Source organism: Coenobita brevimanus, chromosome 78 (genome assembly GCF_032717465.1).
Source record: "Coenobita brevimanus isolate Jiangsu-jjx chromosome 78, ASM3271746v2, whole genome shotgun sequence".
Taxonomy (NCBI): domain Eukaryota; kingdom Metazoa; phylum Arthropoda; class Malacostraca; order Decapoda; family Coenobitidae; genus Coenobita; species Coenobita brevimanus.
In genome coordinates, this window is record NC_137031.1 from 6,893,265 (window position 1) to 6,917,851 (window position 24,587).

Consider the following 24,587-nt stretch of genomic DNA (forward strand, 5'->3'; position numbering starts at 1 on the left):
ATATATATATATATATACACACACACAGAGTGTGAATATATATATATATATATATATATATATATATATATATATATATATATATATATATATATATATATATATATATATATATATATATATATATATATATATATATATATATATATATATATATATATATATATATATATCTTTCTACCTATCTATCTATCTATCTATCTATCTATCTATATATATATATATACAGAGAGAGTGTGAATATATATATATATATATATATATATATATATATATATATATATATATATATATATATATTTATTTATATATCTATTGCCAGACTCCTCAATCCCGTTTGGGGCGGCCATAAACAAATCGCCTCCACGTCACCCTGTCCCCCGCCATTTCACTGCGCTGCTCCAAACTCACACCCCCCTCTCTCATATACCTCTCCACCCCATCCCTCCATCTCATCCTTGGCCTCCCCCTCCCTCTTCCCCCCTCCACCTCACTCACATACACTCTATTCATCAGTCTCTCACTGTCCATCCTCTCCACATGGCCAAACCACCTCAGTGTGTTCCTCATAACGCTTCCTATCACATCCACATCCACACCACAAATCTCATTTATATCCTCATTCGTCAGCCTGTCTCTCCATGTGACTCCACAAATAACTCATTTCCACTGCTCTCACTCTTGACTTCTGTCCTTCCAACAACGTTCAAGCTTTAGTTCCATACGTTAGAGTTGGTATCACAATACTGTCATGTAGTAACTTTTTCACTTCCATGGTCACTTCCCTGTTTCTTATCACTGCTTTCAAAGAACCAGCAACCTTTTTCTTCCCTGCTGTACCCTTTCAAGCACTTCACCCTCCAAACTTCCATCCTTACTCATCACACTACCCAAGTACTTAAACGTACTCACATTTTCCAATTCCTCACCATCCAACCTCGCTGTATATTCACTGACTTCACCTCTCTCAAAGACCATCACTTTACTCTTCCCTACATTCACCTTTAGATTCCGTTTCTTACACACTCTCCCAAACTCATCCACCAAGTCTTGCAGCTCCCCTTCGTCTTCACTCAACAACACAGTATCATCTGCACACAACAGTACAGGGAGTTTCCAAACACTATCCTCTCTCACCAGGGCCACTCCAACATCCACTACCCTACTTTGTACCTCTTTTATTACCCCATCCATGAACAGATTGAACAACCATGGAGACATGACAATCCCTGTTTCAACCCAACCTTCAAAGAGAAAAATTCACATAGTTCACCATCCACACACACTGCAGCCTTAGCACCATCATACATACTCTTCACAGCATTCAACATCTTCCCATCTACGCCATATATTCTTAATACTTTCCACAATCCTTGTCTATCCACCCTGTCATATGCTTTCTCCAAATCCATGAAAGCCGCATAAAACTTCTTTCCCTTCTCTAGAAACTTTTCCACTAAAGATCTAAGAATGAATATCTGATCTACACAACCTCTTCCCTTCCTAAAGACTCCCTTTTCTTTTCCAACTAACTCCTCTGTTCTTTCTCTAACTCTGTCAATAAGTATCCTACCATACACTTTTCCTATTATACTAAGATGACAAATGACCCTATGATTACCACACACTCTTTTTTCCCCTTTTCCTTTGTACAAGGGAATAATTATACCTGACTTCCAATCCTCCGGAACTCTACCTTCCTCCCAGGCCAATCTGCACATCTTCCACATCCATTCTACTAATATCTCTCCCCCATGCTTCAGCATTTCGCCACACACTCCATCAATTCATGGGGCTTTCCCCAATTTAACTTTCTTCATTGCTTCCACAACTTCTATCCTACAGATTTCTTCCTGTCTTCTCACCTCCCTCCATCTTCCAGCCATTCCCCAGCCACTTATACTTGCATTACTTCCATCCTGTATGTTCAAGAATTCCTTAAAGTGTTCTCTCCATCTGCTCACTTTTTCTCCCTTCTCCACTAGTAATCTACTATTTTTATCTTTCACTCCCCTGCTAACCTCACTTCCACCCTGTTTTACTCTCTTCACCTCTTTCCAGAACATTTTCTTACAGTCCCTCCACTTTACACTCAAATTCCTTCTAAATTCCTCATCCACTCTCTTCTTACTCTCTCTTACAAATCTTTTCATCTCTCTCTTTCTTTCTACATATAACTCTCTCTTCCGCCTCTCAACTTCTTCCACGCCCCTATTTCTCATCCATTCATTGTATGCTTTCTTCTTTTGTGCCACAGCCTGTCTTACCTCTTCAGTCCACCACGCTGTTAGTTGCACCCCCCTCCGTCTTCTGTTCCTCCCACACACCACATCACATGCTGCACATATTTCTTCTGTAAATATCCTGCACACACCTTCCACGTCCCCCATCTGCTCCAATTCACATTTGCCCAATCATTCCTCCACTTCTCTCTTATACTCTCCCTTTTTCTCATCCTCTTGTAACTTTTCCACTCTCCTTGCAACTGCTCCTTTCTCTTGTCTTTCCCTTCTTCTATTCCTCCACCTTACTTGTATCCTAATTCTGGCCACCACCAAGTAGTGGTCAGAAAGTCCACTCCCCCAACCTCTATAAGCTCTTGCATCCATTACACATCTTCGCTTCCTTTCATCCACACACACATAATCAATCATTGCCTTCCTTTCATTCAGTTCACACCCACCCTTCTCATCACTCGCCATGTATACCTGTGGATCAATTTATGCCTGCAGAGGGTATTGGCTATCACCAACCCCCTTCCCAGCACAAATGTCCACTAACGCACTGCCATTCTCATCTATCTCAGCAGGCACACCCCACTCACCAACTATTCTATCCACCTTCACATTCCCTACTTTACCATTCATATCACCGATCAAAAACACTCCCTCATTCCTTCCAAACTTTTCCATCCACACTTCCATATTTGTCCAGAACTCTTCTCTCACTCTGCTAGCACGATCTTGCGTTGGCGCATACACACACACAATCGCCCACATTTGTATTCCAACTTTCAACTTTACCCACACAATTCTTGACCCAAGTGATACATACTGTCTTATGCTCTTCTTCCATCTTTTACTCACAACTATACATACTCCTTCCTTTGCCCTCTCATTCTCACCTACTCCTGCACATATACCCCATCCATACTCCCATTCTCTCACACTTTCTCCTCTCCATTTTGTTTCAGTCATTCCACATACATCCACTTTTGCACCCTCAAGCACCTGGGCAATCTCTCTCTCTTTCATCTCGTCATTCGCTCCTCTTACATTCCATGTACTCATTACCAAGTCCTTTGTCCGGTCCTGGGTCGTCATCGTTTGGTTAGTCCCTGTCCGAGGCTTCTTGTTTGTTTTTTAGTTAGTTGTTTTCCGGGGAGGGGCATTAACCCTCCGCCAACCCTTTTAGTCGCCTTTTATGACAAGCACGGATACTGGGGGAGTATTTTTGAAAAAAAACCCTACCCCCAGGGGACTGGCCTATCCCGACCGAAGCTGGGATGATACAGCCTATGTATCTCTACCAAATGGCCTAGGCTGTCTGGTAGAGATTGTATGTACGGTGAGCAGTTCTTGTGTGATTGTAGTGTTGTAGTGGCTTTGGATGTATGTCTAGTCTGTGAACCAAGTGTAATCGGCCCGCGCAAGCCGACTGGGTGCAAATATGCTTTACAGTATTGTACAACCACAGCACCCCTGGTGTCTGCCAAAGCAGTACATGGCAGGGAGTACGCATCCAAAGTTTATTACCCTGGAAGGCCCCAAAACTCTCGCTCTCTAGTGTACGAAAATGCATACTTTACCACTGTACCACGGAGGTTCTCTCTCTCTCTCTCTCTCTCTCTCTCTATGTCCTATTGGATCCCAGGGGTGCTGAGTGAGGCATTGCACTGGGAGGGCACTAAGCATACCACCCTCCGCCTATCGGCTCATAGTCGCGAAGCTTATAGGTCCCTACCCAGGGGTTCCCTACTTTATGAAGACTTGAAAAATCCCAGTTCTGTCCAATAGTGGACACTGGGCTCCAATGATATATATATATATATATATATATATATATATATATATATATATATATATATATATATATATATATATATATATATATATATATATATACATATATATATATATTATATTAATTATATATATATATATATATATATATATATATATATATATGTGAGCAGGAGAAGGGAGGTTAAGAGACTGGTGAAGGAGAGTAAAATGAAAGTGGATGAAGAGTTTGGGAGGAATCTCAGTGTGAAATGGAGGGAGAGTAAGAAATTGTTTTGGAAGGAGGTAAAGAAAGTAAGGCAGTGTGAAAGGGGAAATAGTAGGGGAGTGAAAGACAAGAATAACAGATTGTTGGTGGAGAAGAGAGAGAAACTGAGGAGATGGAAGGAGCACTTTGAGGATTTGTTGAATGTAGAGAGTGAGAGCAGTGCGAGTATAAGTAGTTGGGGAATGGCTGGGAAAAGAAGAGATGAGAGGAGGGAGGAAGAGATCAGTAGGGCAGAAGTAGTGGAAGCGATGAAGAAGATTAAGTTGGGAAAGGCCCCAGGAATTGATGGAGTGTGTGGTGAAATGCTTAGGTTTGGGGGTGAGATTGTTGTGGAGTGGATATGGAAGTTGTGTATATTGGCTTGGGAAGAGGGAAGGGTTCCAGATGACTGAAAATCAGGTATAATTGTTCCTTTATACAAAGGAAAAGAGGAGAGAGAAGTTTGTGGTAACCATAAGGGTATTTGCCTACTTAGTGTGACTGCTAAAATATATGGTAGAATACTCATTGATAGGGTTAGGCATATGACAGAGGAGCTAGTTGGAGAAGAACAAGGGGGATTTAGGAAGGGAAAAGGGTGTGTAGATCAGATTTTAGTTCTAAGATGTTTAGTGGAGAAGTATCTAGAGAAGGGAAGGAAAGTGTATGCTGCCTTCATGGACTTGGAGAAAGGTTATGACAGAATAGATAGGCAAGGTATGTGGAGGGCATTAAGAATACCCGGTATATGGAGTGGAGGGGAAATTGTTGAATGCTGTGAAGAGTATGTGCGAAGGAGCTAGGACTACGGTGCGAGTGGAAGGTGAGCTGAGTGAGTTCTTTGATCTCAATGTGGGACTAAAACAGGATTGTGTGATGTCTTAATGGCTGTTTAATATATACATGGATGGGGTTGTAAAGGAGGTGCAGGGTAGGGCAGTGGATGTGGGGGTGGCTCTAATGAATGAGGGTGAGATTTGGAAGCTTCCGGTGTTGCTGTTTGCTGATGATACAGTACTGTTCAGTGAAGATGAATGGGAGTTGCAAGGTTTGGTGAATGAATTTGGGACAGTGTGTAGGAGGAGGAATCTGAAAGTTAATGTAAACAAAAGTAAAGTTATGGTGTTTGAGAGGAATGAAGTCACAGAGTTTGCAGTGAGGTTGGATGGTGAGGATATGGAGAATGTGAGTGCATTCAAGTATTTGGGTAGTGTGATGAGTAAGGATGGAACTTTGGGGGATGAAGTGCGTGAAAGGGTACAGCAGGGAAGGAAGGTTGTTGGCACACTGAAAGCAGTGATGAGAAATAGGGAGGTGAGTATGGAAGTTAAGAAGTCACTGCATGATAGTATTGTGATCCCTACCCTGATGTATGGAAGCGAGGCATGGACCTTGCAAGAGGGGAACAAGTCAAGAGTGAGAGCAGTGGAAATGACTTACTTGAGAGGAGCATGTGGAGTGACGTGGAGGGACAGGTTGACGAATGAAGAACTGAAGGAACGCTGTTGGGTGGATGTGGATGTGATTGAGAAGATTAAGAGAAATACACTAAGGTGGTTTGGACATGTGAAGAGAAAGGAGAATGAAAGACTGACTAAGAGAGTGTATGTAGGTGAGGTGGAGGGAGGGAGAGGGAGAGGTAGGCCGAGGATGAGCTGGAGGGTTGGAGTTGAGAGGTATATGAGGGAGGGGGGGGTGAGTTGGGGGGAGGGTAGTCAAATGGTGGGTGACAGAGGGACTTGGAGGCGTTTTGTCTGCGGCCACCCTTTGCGGGATTAGGGCGTCGGGCTATATATATATATATATATATATATATATATATATATATATATATGAAGAAGCAGCACTGTTAGTACATAAATTCAGAGCCATTTCCAAGAAAAGCATCTCGAAACGAAGTAGTTATTAGTGATGAAATATGCGTTATCCTTTACAGCAGTATGCATGTCATATTAATATTTACTATGTAAATTAGGTACAAGAGATCGCCGAAGATTTCACCTTTGCTGCTGCTGATTAACCTCTGTTGGCTAATATTCCTTAAGCTGAGGAAGGATTGGTGATTTTCTGCCCATAGGTGATTCTCTAGTACGATGAATCAAGGGAATCAAGGATAAAGTAATGGACATGCCTTATGTATAAAGTAGACATAGTGGAACCGTAGAACAGTGAATGAACTCTGTCCTTGACTGTACTACAGTAACAAGTTGCAAATGAAATAAATGTTGTAAGGTCTGTCATATATTTATACGCCTGCATTAGTACAAGGAAGAAATCTCTCGGCTACTGAATCACAAAAACTATATGCAGTATACACGGAGATTATCCTGGACCTGTTTAATGTGTACGGTAATGCAGAAGAGTGTGTAGTACCTGGGAGGTGAGGGTGAGGGTGTAGGTGGAGTTGTCATATACCCAGTCACTGCAGGCCTTCTCCTCAATCCCGCCTCCTTCAGTGTCATTCATGTAGTAGCGGCAGTTGTTTCTGAAATGGTAGAGTTGCATTTAGGCTATCTGTACTGCCATAAGCTTTAGCAGAATTTAACAAGAAGTATTTATCAAGGTGAACCAAAGGGCTATACAACCTTCATTCACCATGGAAGAAGTTAGATAGTCCTAAATAAGCCAACTACAACCTTCAGTATTTCGGCAGCGACAGGAGATAGGTAAAGGGTTCACAGAGGACTGTCACTTATTTGATCCCTTAAATAATACGACTTTTGTCTTTTGTCTTTTTCTTTTTGGTTGCTCTTCTTTCTCTGAGACATACCATCAACACTCAAACTATTATTGCAGAATTCTGGATGTTGTGAAGTACTCTCAGGTTTGTATACATTACAAGAAATAGCCATAAATCCCCTTCTTGCCCAAATCCCTTAATAATGGGAGAAACAGACAAAAAGGGTGGGGCAATAGAAAAAATATATATTCCAATTACTACAGTGACGCTTCATTAAGGTGATTCTAAGTTTCATGTCGATTATATTCAGCTGTGGAGTGGTTTGTGAAAACATACAACCACCACTAATCCCACCAAGACTAATGTGTTCTCTGAAGCGATACAGAATTTCCTAGTAGCTGCAGATATTCAAAAAAGTCATCGGCATGAAGGAATCAAAAGTTGAAAACAAAGGAAATGTTATTCAATTTTCAGAGAAACAAGAAAGTGAAATGTTAGAGACAGAGAAAAGAAATGGGGGGGGGGAGGCGGAGGAATGTTTGGAACAGCATGTCAGGGAAATATATACCAAGAAAACACGTTGATGACAGAGAATGATATAATGACATAAGCGGAAGAGAAAGAAGAGGATGTATAAAAGAAGGAAAACAAGATGCAGGAAAAATGGACAGAAGTAGCGTACTCTGTACATGTACGATAAGCTTCAAGGGAAAAGAGAGAGAGAGAGAGAGAGAGAGAGAGAGAGAGAGAGAGAGAGAGAGGAAGCAATATGGTTATCAAAGGTATAAAAGAAAATCTAAAAAAAAAAAAAAATAGGGAACTGAGAGGACAGCCTTAAGAGATAAAGAGGTGTCTGTGGGAACAAGAAAGCAGACTTTTTAAAGCCTTATACAACCCGATCTGTAATAATAATTCACACGTTTGCACTCGCCTTCACAAAACAGAAAACATACAAGAATTTTTATTGTTGGCAGGTCAACGGTGAATGAGTTACTGTAATGTACATACATCGAAGTTGAAATGATGTAAATGATGTATGTATGTATATATGTATATTACCTAGGGATCTGTTAGCTGAATGGTTATATGGAATCATAAAGTAAGTAAACAGATTTTTAGAATAAGAACTTCATCGAGATACACCTGTATAATGTGTAGCTTTAGGTTAGTCTTTGGGATTTTCATACTATAGTCAAGTGACAGACAAAGATGGCCGCCAATACACAACTTCAAATTATGAAATTATTTAATGAGCCAGCTTACTAGAGCATCATTTTTTACGAATGGTACGACTATATTTTCATGATAAGTTCGTTTACAATATTTATAAAGCATCCCTGACTTTGCCAGCAACTTCATCAACTCTTCCTATCTGCATATACAGTATAACTATCCTTCATTTTAGACCCTGTGACCGGAGAGGAGTGGAGGTGTGGGTGGGGTGGAGTGAGGGTCAGGGTTGGGTTCAGTTGGGGTAGGGTGGAATGGGAATCGGGTAAGGCGGAGTGGGGATGGGGGTGGGGATGGAGTTGGGATAGGTATAGGGTGAAGTGGGGATGGGGTGGGGATGGAGTTGGGGTAGGTGTAGGGTGAAGTGGGGATGGGGGTGGGGAAGGAGTTAGGGAAGGTGTAGGGTGAAGTGGGGATGGGGTAGAGTAGAATGGAATTTGAGGTGGTGTGGAATGGGGGATGGGGATGCAGTGGGAGTGGGTGATGGGATGGCAGTGGGAGTGGGGAAGGGGGTGCAGTGGAAATGGGGAATGGGGTGCAGTGGAAGTGGGGAAGGGGGAAGGGGTGTTAAATAAAGCCAAGGCAGAGGTCAAATAATGTAACGTTAGGATCCCGTAACCCATATCGGGGAGGAGTTAACCCTTTGAATCCAGGAACATCTTGCTTAGTTCTTCTTACTATTTCCACCCAACCTTACGGGAGACTTTTCGACTGGAAGCGTTAGATACAGCCTTCATTAGCCCCTTCACTGCTAGATGTCTCCCCTTCATTAAAGATTATTATCTAGTGGTAGGAATAATGATGGAAATAATACAACCTCGAAGTGAAAGGGTTAATCTAAGTATCTCTGTCTCATCTTTTACATCACTAGGTTAAAATATGCATTTCTCTGTCTGTCCTTACCTCTACTATCCTATCGTCGTATCTGTAAGCTAAAATTCTCATTCCTTTGTCTATCCGTCCTATTATTAACCTACTTGTGTCTTATCTGTGAGGAATCTATGGAGAAATACCCTTCCATTGTCTGTCTCTCCCTTTTTACCGCATCTGTGTCTTATCTGTCACATATGTAGGTTCAAATACTTATTCCGTTTCTTTGCCTCGGTGTTTGCAGTTGGCTGTAGTTGAGGTGTGTATCTTCTGTCTATCTATCTTCTTTTTTATACAAGAAAGAAGGAACCAAAGGCCAGGATCCTGCAAACCGTCTCTTCCAAGAAAAAAACAAAAACAATACAAAAGAGAGCGAAATTCAAGATCCGTTCATTTCGAGATGCCTGGACGCACTGCGTTTGAAAGACTGGAGATCATAGGAAGTAGGAAATAGAAACAAAGAGAGACAGTTCCAGAGTTGACCTGTTGCATAAATGAAGGATTGAGAGTAACGGTTAACTCATGTATTAGAGCTGGACAGAAAAGGGATGAGAGTTTGTTGCTAGATTGGTGCTACGCACCCATCGTAGAGGTGGAGGGATGCAAGGAGACAGTTCAGAGGAGCAGTGACCATTGAAGTAGCGATAGAAAAGAGATAAAGATGAAACCGTGCGGTGAAGAGACATAGGTTGAAGGGAACCAGTAAGAGGAGGAGAGTTGATGAGACGAAAAGCCTTTGACTCCACTCTATTGAGAAGAGCTGCATGTGGGAAGCCTCCCCACACATGAGATTTGTACTCTAAACAGGGGCGAATAAAACCCATGTATAAAATCAACAATTGTGCAGGGGTAAAGAAGGTACGGAGTCGGCTCAGCACACCTAATCTGTTGGAAGCGGATTTTACAAGAGACGTAATATGATCTTTCCAAGATAAGTCCCGAGTGAATGAAACCCGAAGCATGCTCAAGGATGATGCACGATTGAGCTGGATATTATTAAACATTAGAGGGTGCTCCTGTGGAAGCTTGTGCCGGGTTGATAGGTGTTAAAACTGAGTTTTTGATGCATTAAAAACAACCAAATTATTTTTACCCCAGTCAAAGATACGAGCCAAGTCAGACATTAGGTGTGCCATAGCCTCATCCCTTGTTTGTTGAAGTAATGAGCAGGACGTTGTGGGAACCGAATGGAAAGATGAAGGGTGGAATCATCAGAGTACGAGTGGATGGGGTTGTACAGCTTAGTAGGTAATTGATGAATAAAAGGAAGAGAGTTGGTGATAGGACTGAGCCCTGAGGAACACCACTATTGTTAGGTCTAGGAGAAGAACGCTGGCCGTCTACAACAGACCAGAAAGGAAGCTATAGATGACGGCACAGATAGAAGGATAGAAACCATAAGAGGGCAGTTTGGAAATTAATTTATGCCAGACTCGATCGAAACCCTTTGAGATGTCAAGTGCAATGGCAAGCTTTCGCCAAAGTCCCAAAAGGAGGATGACCAGTAGTCTGAGACGTAGGTGAGAAGGTCGCCAGTGGAGCGTCCATAACGGAACCCATACTGACGATCAGAAAGAAGTTTGTGATAGGAAAGATGCTTTAAAATTATTCTATTAAGCATTCATTAGAAAACTTCTGAGACACAGGATGTTAAAGCAACTGGACAATAGTTAGAGGGTTGGGAACGGTCACCTTTCTTTGGGACTGGCTGAATGAGAGCAAATTTCCAGCAAGAAAGAAAGGTACAAATTGACAGACAAAGGCGAAAAAGTTTACCTAGGCAGCGTGTAAGCACTGAAGAACAGTTCTTGAGGACAACAGGAGGGACTCCATCAGGCCCATATGTCTTGTTAGCAATGAGGCCAGTGATGGAAGAAAATACATCAAGTGAAGAAATTTTAATGTCAGCCATGAGGATGTCCGAGGGGAGAAGTGATGGAGGAACTGCACCGGAATCGTCTACTATATCTATCTATCTATCTATCTATCTATATATATATAGTTATCGGTCTGTCTATCAGTTTATCTATTTATCTATCTCTTGCACGAACATAGGTACACGGTGGTAATATTGGTGCTAGTGGTGTTGAGGGTGGTTCTGGTGACCGAGTATCCTCATTTTAATCTCATATTTGTCTGTCTACCTGTCGACCTACCTACTGCTTAACTATCTACTTGTCTATCTACTCATACCCGGAAAATTCAGTGTATGTATGTGTGTAATGGTGTTAATGTTTGTGCCAGAAAGGTTGACGGTGGTAAAGGTGAGTGTGTCCCCTTATTTTCCTTATCTTTCAGTCAATCTATCCTTCTATCTGTCTACCTATCTGTCTTATCTACTCATGCCTGGGAGTACATACACGGTGGTGGTATTGCTGTCGATGGGGTTAAAGGTGGTAGAGGTGAGTGTGTATCCATTATCGGGCGGTACGCAGGTGTGGTTGAGGGCAGGGGCTACGAAGGGCATGGACAGGACATTGGAGACGAGGATCATGTGCCCTGGGAGTAAAGACCATGGATAATACATAAATAATTAGGGAATGCATGGAGAAATAAGGTAAAAAAAAAAAGTAAATAACGATGTGATAAGTAGGTAGAGTACAGTTAAAAGCAAGTGCTAGGAATGTCATTTGTTTGTTCCTTTGGAGTAGGCGTAATATATATATATATATATATATATATATATATATATATATATATATATATATATATACAGAGAGAGAGAGAGAGAGAGAGAGAGAGAAATATTAACCCCTTCCCCCACATTGAGATGTTCGTCACCATATGTGTATGGCTGCAACTATACTCATTGACGCATTTGCCATCATTTAAGCATAAAAACATTCATCAGAGAAAAAGTTTTAGGCCAATCTGTGTCATTTTTCGAGGCGTCATAGTTTCCATGTCGCTCGTCAAAAGGAAGGAGTCAGCAACTGTGGGACCTCAGATGCGTGGCAGCCTGGACAGGTTGATTAGTTCCACACTGGCTGTCGAGGGAGAAGGTGAGCAAGCAGCGGGCCCTTTAAATCATACTGTATTTACCCCCACCCTGGGTGCGCATCATATTCCATTATACCAATAGTGTTTGTGTTTAGTTTTTGGGCACTATTTTGATTAGAGTTGGTGTTTGCAATAGGGAATTAGGTTTTTGTGAATCATTCCTGGCCGTTATCAGCCATTGGCCCAACAAAGATTGTGCTAGGCCTGCCCTGTTATTTGCCATGTCCCAACAACTACACTGCCTCTACCCTGCGCCAAATGTGAGTATTCAACCATTGAACAATAGTGACAGTGAATACAGTGTGCAACATCTAGTGAGCAAGGACATGGTGAATTGTTTAGCAGGGGGAGGCGGGAAACTGTCTTAAGACACGGCATTGTCTTGAACGGAATATTTGCCAAGGTGTTGATGAAGTCCTTGTTATATGCTGATATATGGCGGATAGTGTTATTGTGCAATAGATAGGAGTATAGCGCAACGAGTGTACGTGATAAAATATTGGCTAGGGCATGAGTTACGTACGCCTTACAGCCACGCCATGCTGTTGTCAGGATGGGATGAATAGAGGAGGTTTATAGGGATATTTGAATTTATCATATTGTTATATTTATTCCATATGATTTTTGTGTGGAATAAAGCATGAGTGTTATAAAGATATGTTTATCATATGCTTGTGTGGATGAATGTAAACACTACACCACGTGCTCGTCAGAAGATATCGTCTGTGATACTTAGGTATTGCAAATGTGACATACAGAACACATTCATGTACTATTATGGTGAAATATACCGTATTTCTCATAAAATGATGGATTTGGTTGTGTGTATTGTGAAATAAAAGTGTACACACTGCAGTGTCATCTAATAAGGGAAAGATCATCTGCTACACCCTAGTGCACAGGTAAGGGCCACATAATTGACCTACAGAGGAGGTGCATGTACTTGTAATGGTGAATTATACTGTGTATCTCGTATATTGATCATTTTTGTTATGTTTTATATGAAAATGACGTGAAAGACTGAACCACGTGCTGGTAAGAAAGAGTGCGTGCCATACACCTGAGTTAGCACAAATGTAACGAAATGCAACGTGAGATACATAATTTTAGATGATGTAATATACTGTATATCTCATAAAATGATAGATTTGGTTATGTGTAATGTGAAAAGAAAGTGAAAGTGAACCACATGATCATCAGAAAATCGTCTGCGCCACCTTACCGCCCAGGTAGGGGCCACGTAATTGACCTACGGAAGACGTGCATGTACTTGAAGTGGTAGTGGTGAAATATACTGTGTATCTCATATATTGATAAATTTGGATATGTTTTATGTGAAAAGACAATGAAAGACTGACCCACATGCTCATAAGAAAGAGTGTGTGTCATACACCAGAGTTAGCACAAAGGTAATGAAATGCAATGCGAGATAAGGAACACATGCATTTACATTTTATTGGTGAAATATACTGTGTATCTCATAAAGTGATAGATTTGGTTATGTGTAATGTGAAAAGGAAATGAAAGACTGAATCACGTGCTCGTGGCCCCTACCTGTACTCTAAGTCAGATGTAGGAGACAATGTTTTTCAAGGACATACACACATATCATGAATCCTAAAGTTGTGCCAATGTTGAGCAAAGTTCTTGGTTGGCAGTGAATAAAATATCTTGACTCCTTTATTTCAGCTCACACCCCTAGCACAGCATAGGACTACCTAGCCTAAGGTACCAGTCCCTTTGACACCAATTCATTCTCCATTTGGCTTGCAATGACATCAGTCTTGCAGAGATGAAATGCGGGTTGCGACTAGACCAGTGGAGGAAGCTCGTCAACGAGATTGAGTGGGAGAGCGACATCGAAAGCAACAGTTCTCGGGTGGAGGAAGTTGAGCTGACACCAGCAAGTGGAGCTGTCCTGCTGCCTTTGATGATGGGAGACCACATCACCATCATCATCTGATCCCACCGGAGAACACTCCCCACCTCTAGGACCCAATCTCCAGGCCCCTCTGCCCCCTTTGGCGAGCCAGTGTTACCGGAAGCCAGGCCATCATTCGTTGTGATGGCCCCTCCACCCGTGTCTGCCATGCAGGATGCTAAGGTGACATCCTCGCTGGCCAGGCCGAGGAGACTGGTGTCCCCAGAGCCCTCTGTCTTGTCCTCGTCCTCATCTGAGGCATCCCCTCCTAGATAATGGCGCTGTGGTCCACTGCCTGGGCAGGGGGACGTCCAAGGGGTCAGAGGGCAGGCTAAAGGGTGTCAACAGGCCAACCCGCTGTCACTGCCACTGAAGAGGATCCTGGGTGGAGCAGTGGCCTGTTCACACCGAACCACAGGCCGTTCACTGGCTACCCAGGGATCAAGGTGGATATTCCAACAACTCCCCTGCAGTTCTTCCAGCTCTTTTTCATGCGAGAGTTGTTGTCATATCTCACCGTGGAAACCAACCGGTACTCCACATTCCTGGGGACTCAGCTGGATGCCTGGTTCTCTTGCAATGAAGAGGAGATAGCCAGGTTCCTGGAGTTATACCTTTTCATGGGGGTCGTGCACATGCCGACCATCAGGCATTATTGAAGGAGCTCTGAGCTGCACGACTACCCTAGGGTCCAGTGGGCGATGAGTCGAAGGCACTTCACCACCATCCTCAAGCACTTCCACACCTTCAACTCACTCACCATACCCCGGGACAACCAAGATCACCTCATCCACGTTTGCATGGTCATGGAGTACCTCCTTCAGCGGTTCCAGACAGCATACCAACCTGAGGAGCAGCTCAGACTGGATGAGGGCTCTCTGGGGTGGAAGGGCCGGCTGTCTTTCCACGTGTACAACTCCCAGAAGCCCACCAAGTACTCCATCAAGCTTAACATGTTGGCTGAGTCGTCCTCGGGCTACATCTGGAACCTCGAGGTCTACATGAGGGTGCAGCAGACCCTCGAGCATACTGTGTGAGGCCTCATGGAACCATTGAAGGACCAGGGCTACAAGTTGTTCATGAACAACTACTACAATTCTGTAACCCTGTGCAAATGACTCTTCACTGCAGGCCTTTACGTGTGGGGGGCCCTGTGGCTGCCTAGAGGAGCACAACATCAGCTGCAGGCCATTGCCAGGGCTAAGAGCCTGCTCGAGAGAGGCATGGCATACAGGCAGAAGGACAATGTGCTAGTCCTGCTGTGGAAGGACAAACACACTGTGAACATGGTGTGGAAGGACAAGCACATTGTGAACATTGTGTCCACCTTCCACACTGCCGACCCCTTTCCAAAGATGGTTAAAAGGAAGGTGCAAGGTGATGATGGGCAGACAACCTATATGGAGAAGGTCGTTAACAAGCCCGTTGTTGTGGAGGACTACAACAGGTACATGGATGGAATGGATCATTTCAATCAGATGGTCCAGTACTACCCCATCCAATGACGAACTGTCAAGTGGACAAAGAAGATCACCTTCTGCTTCGTCAACAAGGCACTCTTCAATGCATTTCGCTTGTACAAAAAGTACAGATGCAGGACATTAACTCTCCATGAATTTGTGGACCAGATCATCTACGATCTGCTGCATTTCTATGAAGAGGAGTGGCCTGCTTCTGGACATGTACTCCACCACACCCCAGACCTACCTACCCAATGGCCAGCATCAGCAACACCTGGCACCCAGCAGGCACAGGCACCAGCGCCAGGATGGGCCCAGCCACCACCAGCACCAGCACTGCCTGCAGCAGGACTATCACAGGTTCCAGCACCGCATGCAGGAGGCCCATCAGGGGTGCCAGCACCGCCACCATCTTCTGTTGCTGGTTCGTCGGGAGAACCCGTGCCTGGGTCTGCAGCTCCCCCATGACCGGACCACAAAGCACGATGGTATCCAAGCAAGCGTCGCCAGGTCATCGACGACGACGTGAGGTTGGATCGCACTCTGGGCCACCACCAGGCGAGGATCGCTGACAAGAAGAGGCTCAGGTGTGCCTTGTGCTTGAAGTTGGGGAGGAGGAAAGACACAAGGAACATGTGTCCTGTATGTGATGTGCTACTTTGCATGGGTGATTGTTTTGACTGGTACCATAACGAAAGATACCTTCACTAGTGGAGCACACACACACACACACACACACACACACACACACACACACACACACACACACACACAGTACAAAACTCCTCACCTCCCAACCCATCTGGTCCTGCAGGAAGACTTATCGCCACTGGAGAAGTACATGATTTTCTTATTTATCTGTTTACCTATCTCTATGTCGGTATTTTTACACATGCATATATACCGACACCCCCTGTGGCGGGGGGGACACAACCTGGCCGCACTATGGGGTGGTACTACTACTCTGCGGCCAGGTTGTGTTAGGAAGAATACTGCCACCGTATTCCATGCGTGTCGTAAAAGGCGACTAAAAGGGGCGGGGTGAGGGGAGTAGGGACCCCCTCTTCTGTTTTTTAGTTCCTAAAAAGAGACAGGCCAGAGAAAGGGATGGGGGATGGAGTTATCCCCATACCCTGAAGATTGGGTCTATGAATGTGCGTGGATGTAGTACGATTGAGGCTAAAAGGGAGGAGATTGGGAGAATGTTTGTGAGAAGAATGTTGGATGTGTTAGCTTTGAGTGAAACGAAGATGAAAGGGAAGGGGGAATCTATGTTTGGAAGTGTGAATGGAAGATTGTTAGGTGTTGATAGAAAAAGGGCAGGAGAAGGTGTGGCCTTGTTAGTGAGTCCGGAAGTACAGAAATGTGTGATTGAATGGAAGGAGGTGTCATCGAGACTGGTGTGGGTGAAAGCGAAATTTGAACGTGAGTTGTGTTGTGGGTGTTTGTGGGTGCATATGGGCCTGGTAGTGAAAGGGATGAAGAAGAGAGGGAGTCTTTCTGGAATGATGTTGATGAGTGTCTGCAGAGTTTTGGAGCGAATGTGAATGTGGTAATGATGGGAGATCTGAATGCTAGAGTGGGAAATGTAGCAGTTGAAGGCGTAGTCGGTATGCATGGTGTGCCTGGAAGAAATGAAAATGGAGAACAAATGATAGCGATGTGTGTTGAGCGAGAGATGGTGATTGGGAATACGTTGTTTGAGAAGAAAGATATTTATAAGTATACATGGGTGAGACAGGAGGGCGGAAGGGTTGTTGATAGAGCTTTGATGGACTATGTGGTTATGTCTAGGAATGTAATAGGAAGATTGTTGGATGTGAGAGTTCTGAGAGGGGAGGGTGGAGGTATGTCTGACCACTACCTGGTGGAGGGAAAGTTAAGAGTAGATAAGAGATGGGTGAGAGCTAGGAGGGTTAGGTGTGGCAGGGAGGTTTTGAAAGTGAGTGAGTTGGATAAAAGAGAGAAAAATATAGAGTATCAGGAGAAATTGAAAGATGAGTGGAACGCAGTGAAATATCGGGAAAATGGCAGCGTGGAGGAGGAATGGCAGTTGTTTAAGAGTGCTGTGGTGGGGCATGCAGAAGAGGTGTGTGGTGTGAGATGTGTGGGTGGTGGTGTAAGAAAAGGAAGTGAATGGTGGTGCGAGGAAGTAAGTATGGCTGTGGCTGAGAAGAGACATGCATATGAAGTGTGGCTGCAGAGGAAGGATGAGATGTCGTATGAAAGGTATAAGGAAAAGAGGAATAGAGCGAGAAGGGCTGTGTGTGATGCTAAAGTGGCAGCAGATGAGAGGTGGGGTAGGCGGCTGACAGAGAATTTTCAACAGAATAAGAAAATGTTTTGGAAAGAGGTGAAAAGGGTGCGAAAGGGAGAGTCTGGGAAGGAAGAACGAGTAAAATCAGAGGATGGAAGGATGTTACTTGAAATGGATGCAGTAAGGAAGAGATGGGCAGAGTATTTTGAAAGATTGTTAAATGTAGAGGAGGAAAGGGTGGCTGAGATTGTGGCGGATGGAAGGGTGCAAGGAATAAATGTGTTGGGAGAGTTAAATGATTCTTTGATCACGAAGGAGGAAGTGGAGAAGGCAGTAAAGGAGATGAAAACAGGGAAAGCTGCAGGTATGGATGGGTGTGCTGTGGAATGCCTGAAGGGTGATGGAGTGACTATTGTTGACTGGTTAGTAAGATTGTTGAATGTGTGCTTTGAGAAAGGTATGGTGCCAACTGTCTGGGCAAGTGCTTGTGTGGTCCCGTTGTATAAAGGCAAAGGTGATAAGTATGAATGTACTAGCTTTAGGGGTATAAGTCTGTTGAGTGTTGTAGGTAAGGTGTATGGTAGAGTGTTAATTATGACAGTTAGAGAGGGTACAGAGGGAGTGATTGGTGATGAGCAGTGTGGCTTTGGGAGAGGGAGGGGATGCGTTAATCAGGTGTTTGCTGTGAGACAAGTGTGTGAAAAGTATTTAACGAAAGGCAAGGATGTGTTTTGGGCATTTATGGATTTAGAGAAAGTGTATGATAGAATTGATAGGGAGGCTTTGTGGACTGTTTTAAGATTGTATGGACGTGATGGTAGGTTACTAATTGGGGGGAAAAGTGTTTATGTAAATAGTAGAGCGTGTGTAAGAGTGGGAAATGCTGTGAGTGATTGGTTTCCCGTGAGAGTGGGTCTGCGACAGGGATGTGTGATGTCGCCTTGGTTGTTTAATATTTACATGGATGGTGTTGTAAGGGAGGTGAATGCAAGAGTTTTAGGTGGAGGTCTGAGTCTGGTGAATGTTGATGGTGGAGAGTGGAATCTGAAGCAGCTGCTGTTTGCAGATGATACTGCACCGGTGACTGATTCAGAGGAGAGATTGAGACAGTTGGCAGAGGAGTTTGGAAGGGTGTGTGAAAGGAGGAAATTGAAAGTAAATGAGAATAAGAGTAAAGTGATGAAGTGTATGAGGTTGATAGATGGTAGGGGGATGAATATAGTTTTGAATGGTGAGTTGCTTGAGGAGGTAGATTGTTTTAAATATCTAGGGTCACATGTTGGTGTGGATGGAAGAATAGATGCAGAAGAGAAATTTAGAATAAATGAAGTAGGAAAGGTGCTGGGAGGAATGAAAAAAGTGTTTAAATGTCGTTCGTTTAGAATGGATGTAAAGAGAAGGCTGTATGAGGGTGTTGTGGTACCGACTGCGTTATAAGGGGCTGAAACATGGAATATGGGTGTAGCAGAGAGGAAAAGTTTGAATGTAATGGAGATGAGGTGTCTGAGGAGTATGTGTGGAGTGACGCATATGGATCGGGTGCCAAATGATAAAGTGCGAAGGAGAACTGGAGTTGTTCGGGAGATGGCTGGTAGAGTTGAGCAGAGGGTGTTGCGATGGTTTGGGCATATGGAGAGAATGGATAATGAGCGATTGGTGAAAAAGATAACTAGATCTGATGTGAGAGGTGTAAGGCTGAGAGGAAGACCACGAATAGGATGGATGGACAGTGTGAAGAGAGCGTTGGATGCGAGAGGGATGTCTGTTGAGCAAGGAAGAGTGGCTGTGCATGACAGAAATAAATGGAGAGAAATTGTGAATGAATAAGTGATGACGCAGCCCTGAGGGGATATTCTCCCGCATTTGGTCTGATCAGCTAGTCAGGTCAGGTGCGGGTAAGGGGATGGGTCTGTTATGATGTGGCAGGGGGAAACCAGTTCTGCTGTCGGGCCCTGCTGCGGATGTCACTGATTGCATTGCGCAGTTGACCCTTGTGTGGTGTGGTGCGGTGAGGATCTGTCCGTTCTCCCCTTTGGGGCTAAGATGCGAATGAATGTGTTTGAATGGATGAGTAAATGGGGAGTGTGTTGTCCTGTCTCGGCTACCTCCCATTCCTTGGGGGAAGCAGCCTAGGTATATATGATATATATATACCGTTATTTACCTTAACACAAATGACAGGGAAATAAGTACAGCTTCAGTTTCAGTTGCTAGCAACAGGTTTAGTGTTCATTTTTGGTTTCTGAGAGGCCTAAAAACAAAACAGAAGTAATTATATGAAATAGTTGTTGGTATAAAACCAAAGAAGGCGTAGCTAGCATGAATAAAAATGCACGCTTCGGGAAAATAACGTGAGTGCGAGTGACGGCGTTTCAGCACGCGGGAAAATACGCTGCAGTTTTTCTCATTTTTCTTGAAAACTATGAGGCCTAGGATCACTGTTTTTGGCTCAAATGAAAGCTTATTACTTGAACACTATACTTCGTATCAAACTGCGACCTCCGGCATTCGAAAGCTATAAAATTCTCTTTCCAATGATTGTATAACATGTATAGACTGATTTGTAACAATTCGACTCATGATGTCCGGAAGTGAGATCTGTGTTTCCGAATGTTTATTCCCACGGCCCTAACGTATGTATAATGTTTTTTTTTTTTTTTCGTGTAGAACAAACATCGACGAATGGGAAAATGTGAGTTTTGTGGCAAAATAAATATGTTTGGGTGGTGAAAATAAGCCGAGAATGCACTTTTTTGGAGCACGCGGTGGCCGTGGGGCAGGGGAGAAACACCGATGTGTCGTAGAGCACAGAAATTAAAAACTTATCAGCGTGCGAAAGGGTAAATATATATATATATAGATATATAGATATATATATATACATATATGTTTATATATACATATAGATAGATAGATAGACAGACAGACAGATAGATAGATAGATAGATACTGTATATATACATATACATATACATATACATTTCTAGGCAAAGAAATAAGTAATAAGTTACATAATGCATGGATTAATAAGGAAAATATAAGTTAAGAAGGATATAATATGTGACTGGATAGGCAGATAGATAGATAGATAAATAAATAGATAGATAGACAGATACTGTTGAATGATTTATTGATTGATTAACTGTCTGACTGATCTACTGATTGACTGACTGATATACAGATAGACAGAGATACAGACAGAAGGCTAGACAAACAGATATATAGATTACCAAACAGATCAACAGAAAGACAGATCAACAAATATATACTGTATATATATATATAATACTCACAGTACCCCGCAGCGAAGAAGAACACAGCATTCCACCATCCCGTGCCCAGTTTGGTGAGAAGATCATCAAATTTGTCCGTGGTCACCATGTTGCCCACTTCTGCGTCACCCTCTACGTCACAGGGTCACCACCTGAGGTCATGAAAGGTCAGCAGCATGATCGCCAAAACAACAAGAATGATCACTGAATAAAGAGAAATACGTAAACACAAACAATGATAAAAACATTTACAAAGATCAAACATAAATAACAACCATCGAAAGAAGAACAGCCACCAAAACAACAGAAAGTCACCTAAATAACAAAAACAACCACGAAAACAACAGTAGCCACCAAAACAACAAGAACAACCACAAAAACAAGAACAACCACAAAAGCAGCAAGAGCAACCACCAAAACAACAATAACAGTAAAAAACAACAGCAATAACACCGATAACAACAACCAAAACAACAAAAAACACCCAGACAACAATAACAACCATCAAAACAACAAGAACAACCACCAAAAAACAAAAACCACAATAACAACAACCAAAACAGCAGCAAAACCACTATAGCAACAATAAAAGCAGCCAAAACAACAATAACAACCACTAGTTCAACAATAACAAAAACCAAAACAACAATAACAACCACCAAAGCAAGAATATCCACCAACACAACAACCACCAAAACAAAAAGAACAAACCAAAAGGAATAACCACAATAACAACAAAAGCAACAGAAATATCCACCAAAACAATAAAAACCAACAAAACAACAAAACAATCACCAAAACAAAACAATCACCAAAACAAAATAACCACAAAGAATAATAATAACCATAGACAATAATAACCACCAAAAACACGAAAACAACAATAACCGCCAAAACAAAAATCTATCAAAACAACAAGAATAACCACCAAGACAATAACAACCTCCAAAACAAAACAACCACTAAGACAATAATAACAACCAAAACAGCAAAAAAACACCAAAACAACGAGAATAACCACCAAGACAGTAATAACCACCACCACCACCACAACAACAAAAACTAGAGGCCCTCCCAAGGGGGGACAAACATCATCCGCGAGCCGATACCTAGCGCGGCTCGGGATATGACCTTGACCGTGATCTACTGTACTTTCACCAATTTCGAACTCGTAGGAGACTTTCATCCCTCCTTCACACCTGTAAAATTTTGTGATGACACCTTGAGCGGTTGCAAAGTTATTGTGGTAACAGACACAGAGACCTTGACCTACTTCCACCAATTTCGATAGCGTAAGAGATTTTCATCCTTACTGCACACCTGTAAAACTTTGCAATGACATCTTGAGCTGTTGCAAAGTTATCGTGCTAAACGACACACAGGCGGACAAACTGAAACCAATACTCGTAGGAGATTTTTATCCCTACTACACGTCTGTACAAAGTTGTGATGATATCATGAGTGGTTGAATAGTTATCTTGGTAATAGACAGACAGACCTTGATCTTCTTCCCAAAATGTTGACCTCGTGACCACTTTTTTTCCTTGCTACGCACCTGTAAAATTTAGTGATGATATCTTGAGTGGTTGCAAAGTTATCATGCTAAAGCACACACACACACACACACACACACACACACACACACACACACACACACACACACACACACGAAAACAATATCTGCCTGGCTATCACTGTTGGTAACTAGAGGCTCCCCAAGGGGGGAACCACACCAGCCAAGCCAATACATTTATAGCGCGGCTCGGAACACGACCTTGGCCTTGACTTACGTTCACCAGTTTCGCACTCGTAAGGAATTTTAATCCCTACTACACACCTGTAAAATTTTGCGATGATATCTTGAACGGTTGCAAAGTTATTGTTGTAACAGTCACACAAACCTTGACCTACTTTCACCAATTTCGAACTTGTAGGAAATTTTTGTCCCTACTACACACCTGTAAAATTTTGTGATAATATCTTGATCGGTTGGGAAGTTATCGTGGTAACAGTCACACAGACCTACTTTCACCAATTTCGAACTCGTAGGAGATTCCTACTACGCACCTGTAAATTTTTGTGACGATATCTTGAGCGGTTGGGAAGTTATCGTTGTAAGAGACAGACAGACCTTGACCTACTTTCAACAGTTTCGAACTCGTGATTGCTGTTTTCCCTACTTCACACCTGTAAAATTCTGTGTTTATATCTTGAGCAGTTGGCATGTTATCGTGCTAACACACACACACACACACACACACACACACACACACACACACACACACACACACACACACACACACACACAAGCACACACGCACGCACGCACGCACACTCACTCACACAACCTGAAAATAATACCATCTTCTCTATCGTGGCTGGTAACAACAATAACAATAATCAACCCCTAAAGGTCCTAACTTGGCCGTGGTAATTGTGTTCTGCCTGGTGATCGTGAAGGAGATTTCCTAGCTCTTCTTCTGCGATTTATTCTCGGATATGAGTGGTTCATATCCTTTTGCATGTTGTTTATGCAGAGTATGAAGATGCTGGAATGATTTAAATAATACAAAATAGGAATGTATGGTGTAATAAGCACAATAAATCGCTTAGGAAAAGGTGTTACGGAGCTTCCTTAACCGACGAGGAAATGGGCCTTGGCGTATTGCTCTTCCCTCAGATCAGTGGTTCCTGGTCTTTTTCGTCCTGTCGCTTCCCATCACAAAATATGTGAGATAAGATAACCCCCGTGGCCTCCCGTCTTCACCTTCCTTTGTAGAACCAGGTGGACTGTGGGCTTAAGCTGACCTTTTCCTGCAGTCCACCATCTTTCTTTCGGGGGATAGGGATCTAGTTGAGTGACGTTTGTATAACCAGGCAGCTGAGCAACCTCGTAATATCGGTGCCACCACATAAAGGCGTTCCTCCCCAGCACCATTGTTGAAGCACGCAGCGCATTGTCGATCGAAAGGGTAAGTTAGATGTGAAAGTTATCAAGCCAGGTGATTAAAACAAAATGAGCACTAAAAAGTATAATTAAAAGTAGGGTGAAAATCTCAGTGGCAAAGTTGAAAGTCTATTTTTGTTTACTGTTTGGGTATCACTGGTTGAGTCACAGCAAGGGCACAACAGAGGTTATTATTATTATTATTATTATTATTATTATTATTATTTTGTGAAACTGACTACGTTGGTGTGACTTTCAGTTCAGTATCGTGAAAAACTCAGCCTACCAGTGACAGGCAAACGAGACTGATAGGATCAATGGGGCAGCTATTTTGTTCCAATGTGAATCAAATACTGTGGAACAGTACGGTAGTCAAATTTTTGTTTCTGACTACACTCTCCATAACTGGTGTATCAGAAACATTGTGTTGAATCTGTCTATCTGCCTGTTTGTTTATTTGTTTTTCTGTCTGTCTTTTATTTGTCAACCCATCCATCCGTCCATCTATCAGTCTACCTACTAGCCTACCTACCTATCTACCTATCTATCTTTCTGTCAATCTGTCTGTCTGTCTCCATCCATCCCTCTGTCTATCTGTCTATTCACATACATACATACATACATACAGTAACAACATTTACATACCACTTCTACGATGGAATACATTCTATCCATTTCTCC

At 42.8% G+C, this 24,587-nt stretch overlaps 1 protein-coding gene across 1 annotated transcript in view; it reads right to left on the reverse strand.

The window, feature by feature from the left end:
- LOC145408659 (organic cation transporter protein-like) overlaps positions 1–21,068 on the reverse strand; it is a 43,400-nt gene extending 22,332 nt beyond the window's left edge. Inside the window, exons 1-3 of the mRNA XM_080279340.1 lie at positions 20,981–21,068; positions 11,410–11,548; positions 6,643–6,754 (exon numbers count right to left, since the gene is read on the reverse strand). Coding sequence (XP_080135466.1) covers positions 6,643–6,754; positions 11,410–11,548; positions 20,981–21,068 — 339 coding nt within the window. The remainder of the gene's footprint in view (positions 1–6,642; positions 6,755–11,409; positions 11,549–20,980) is intronic.
- Between the last annotated feature and the right edge of the window lie 3,519 nt (positions 21,069–24,587).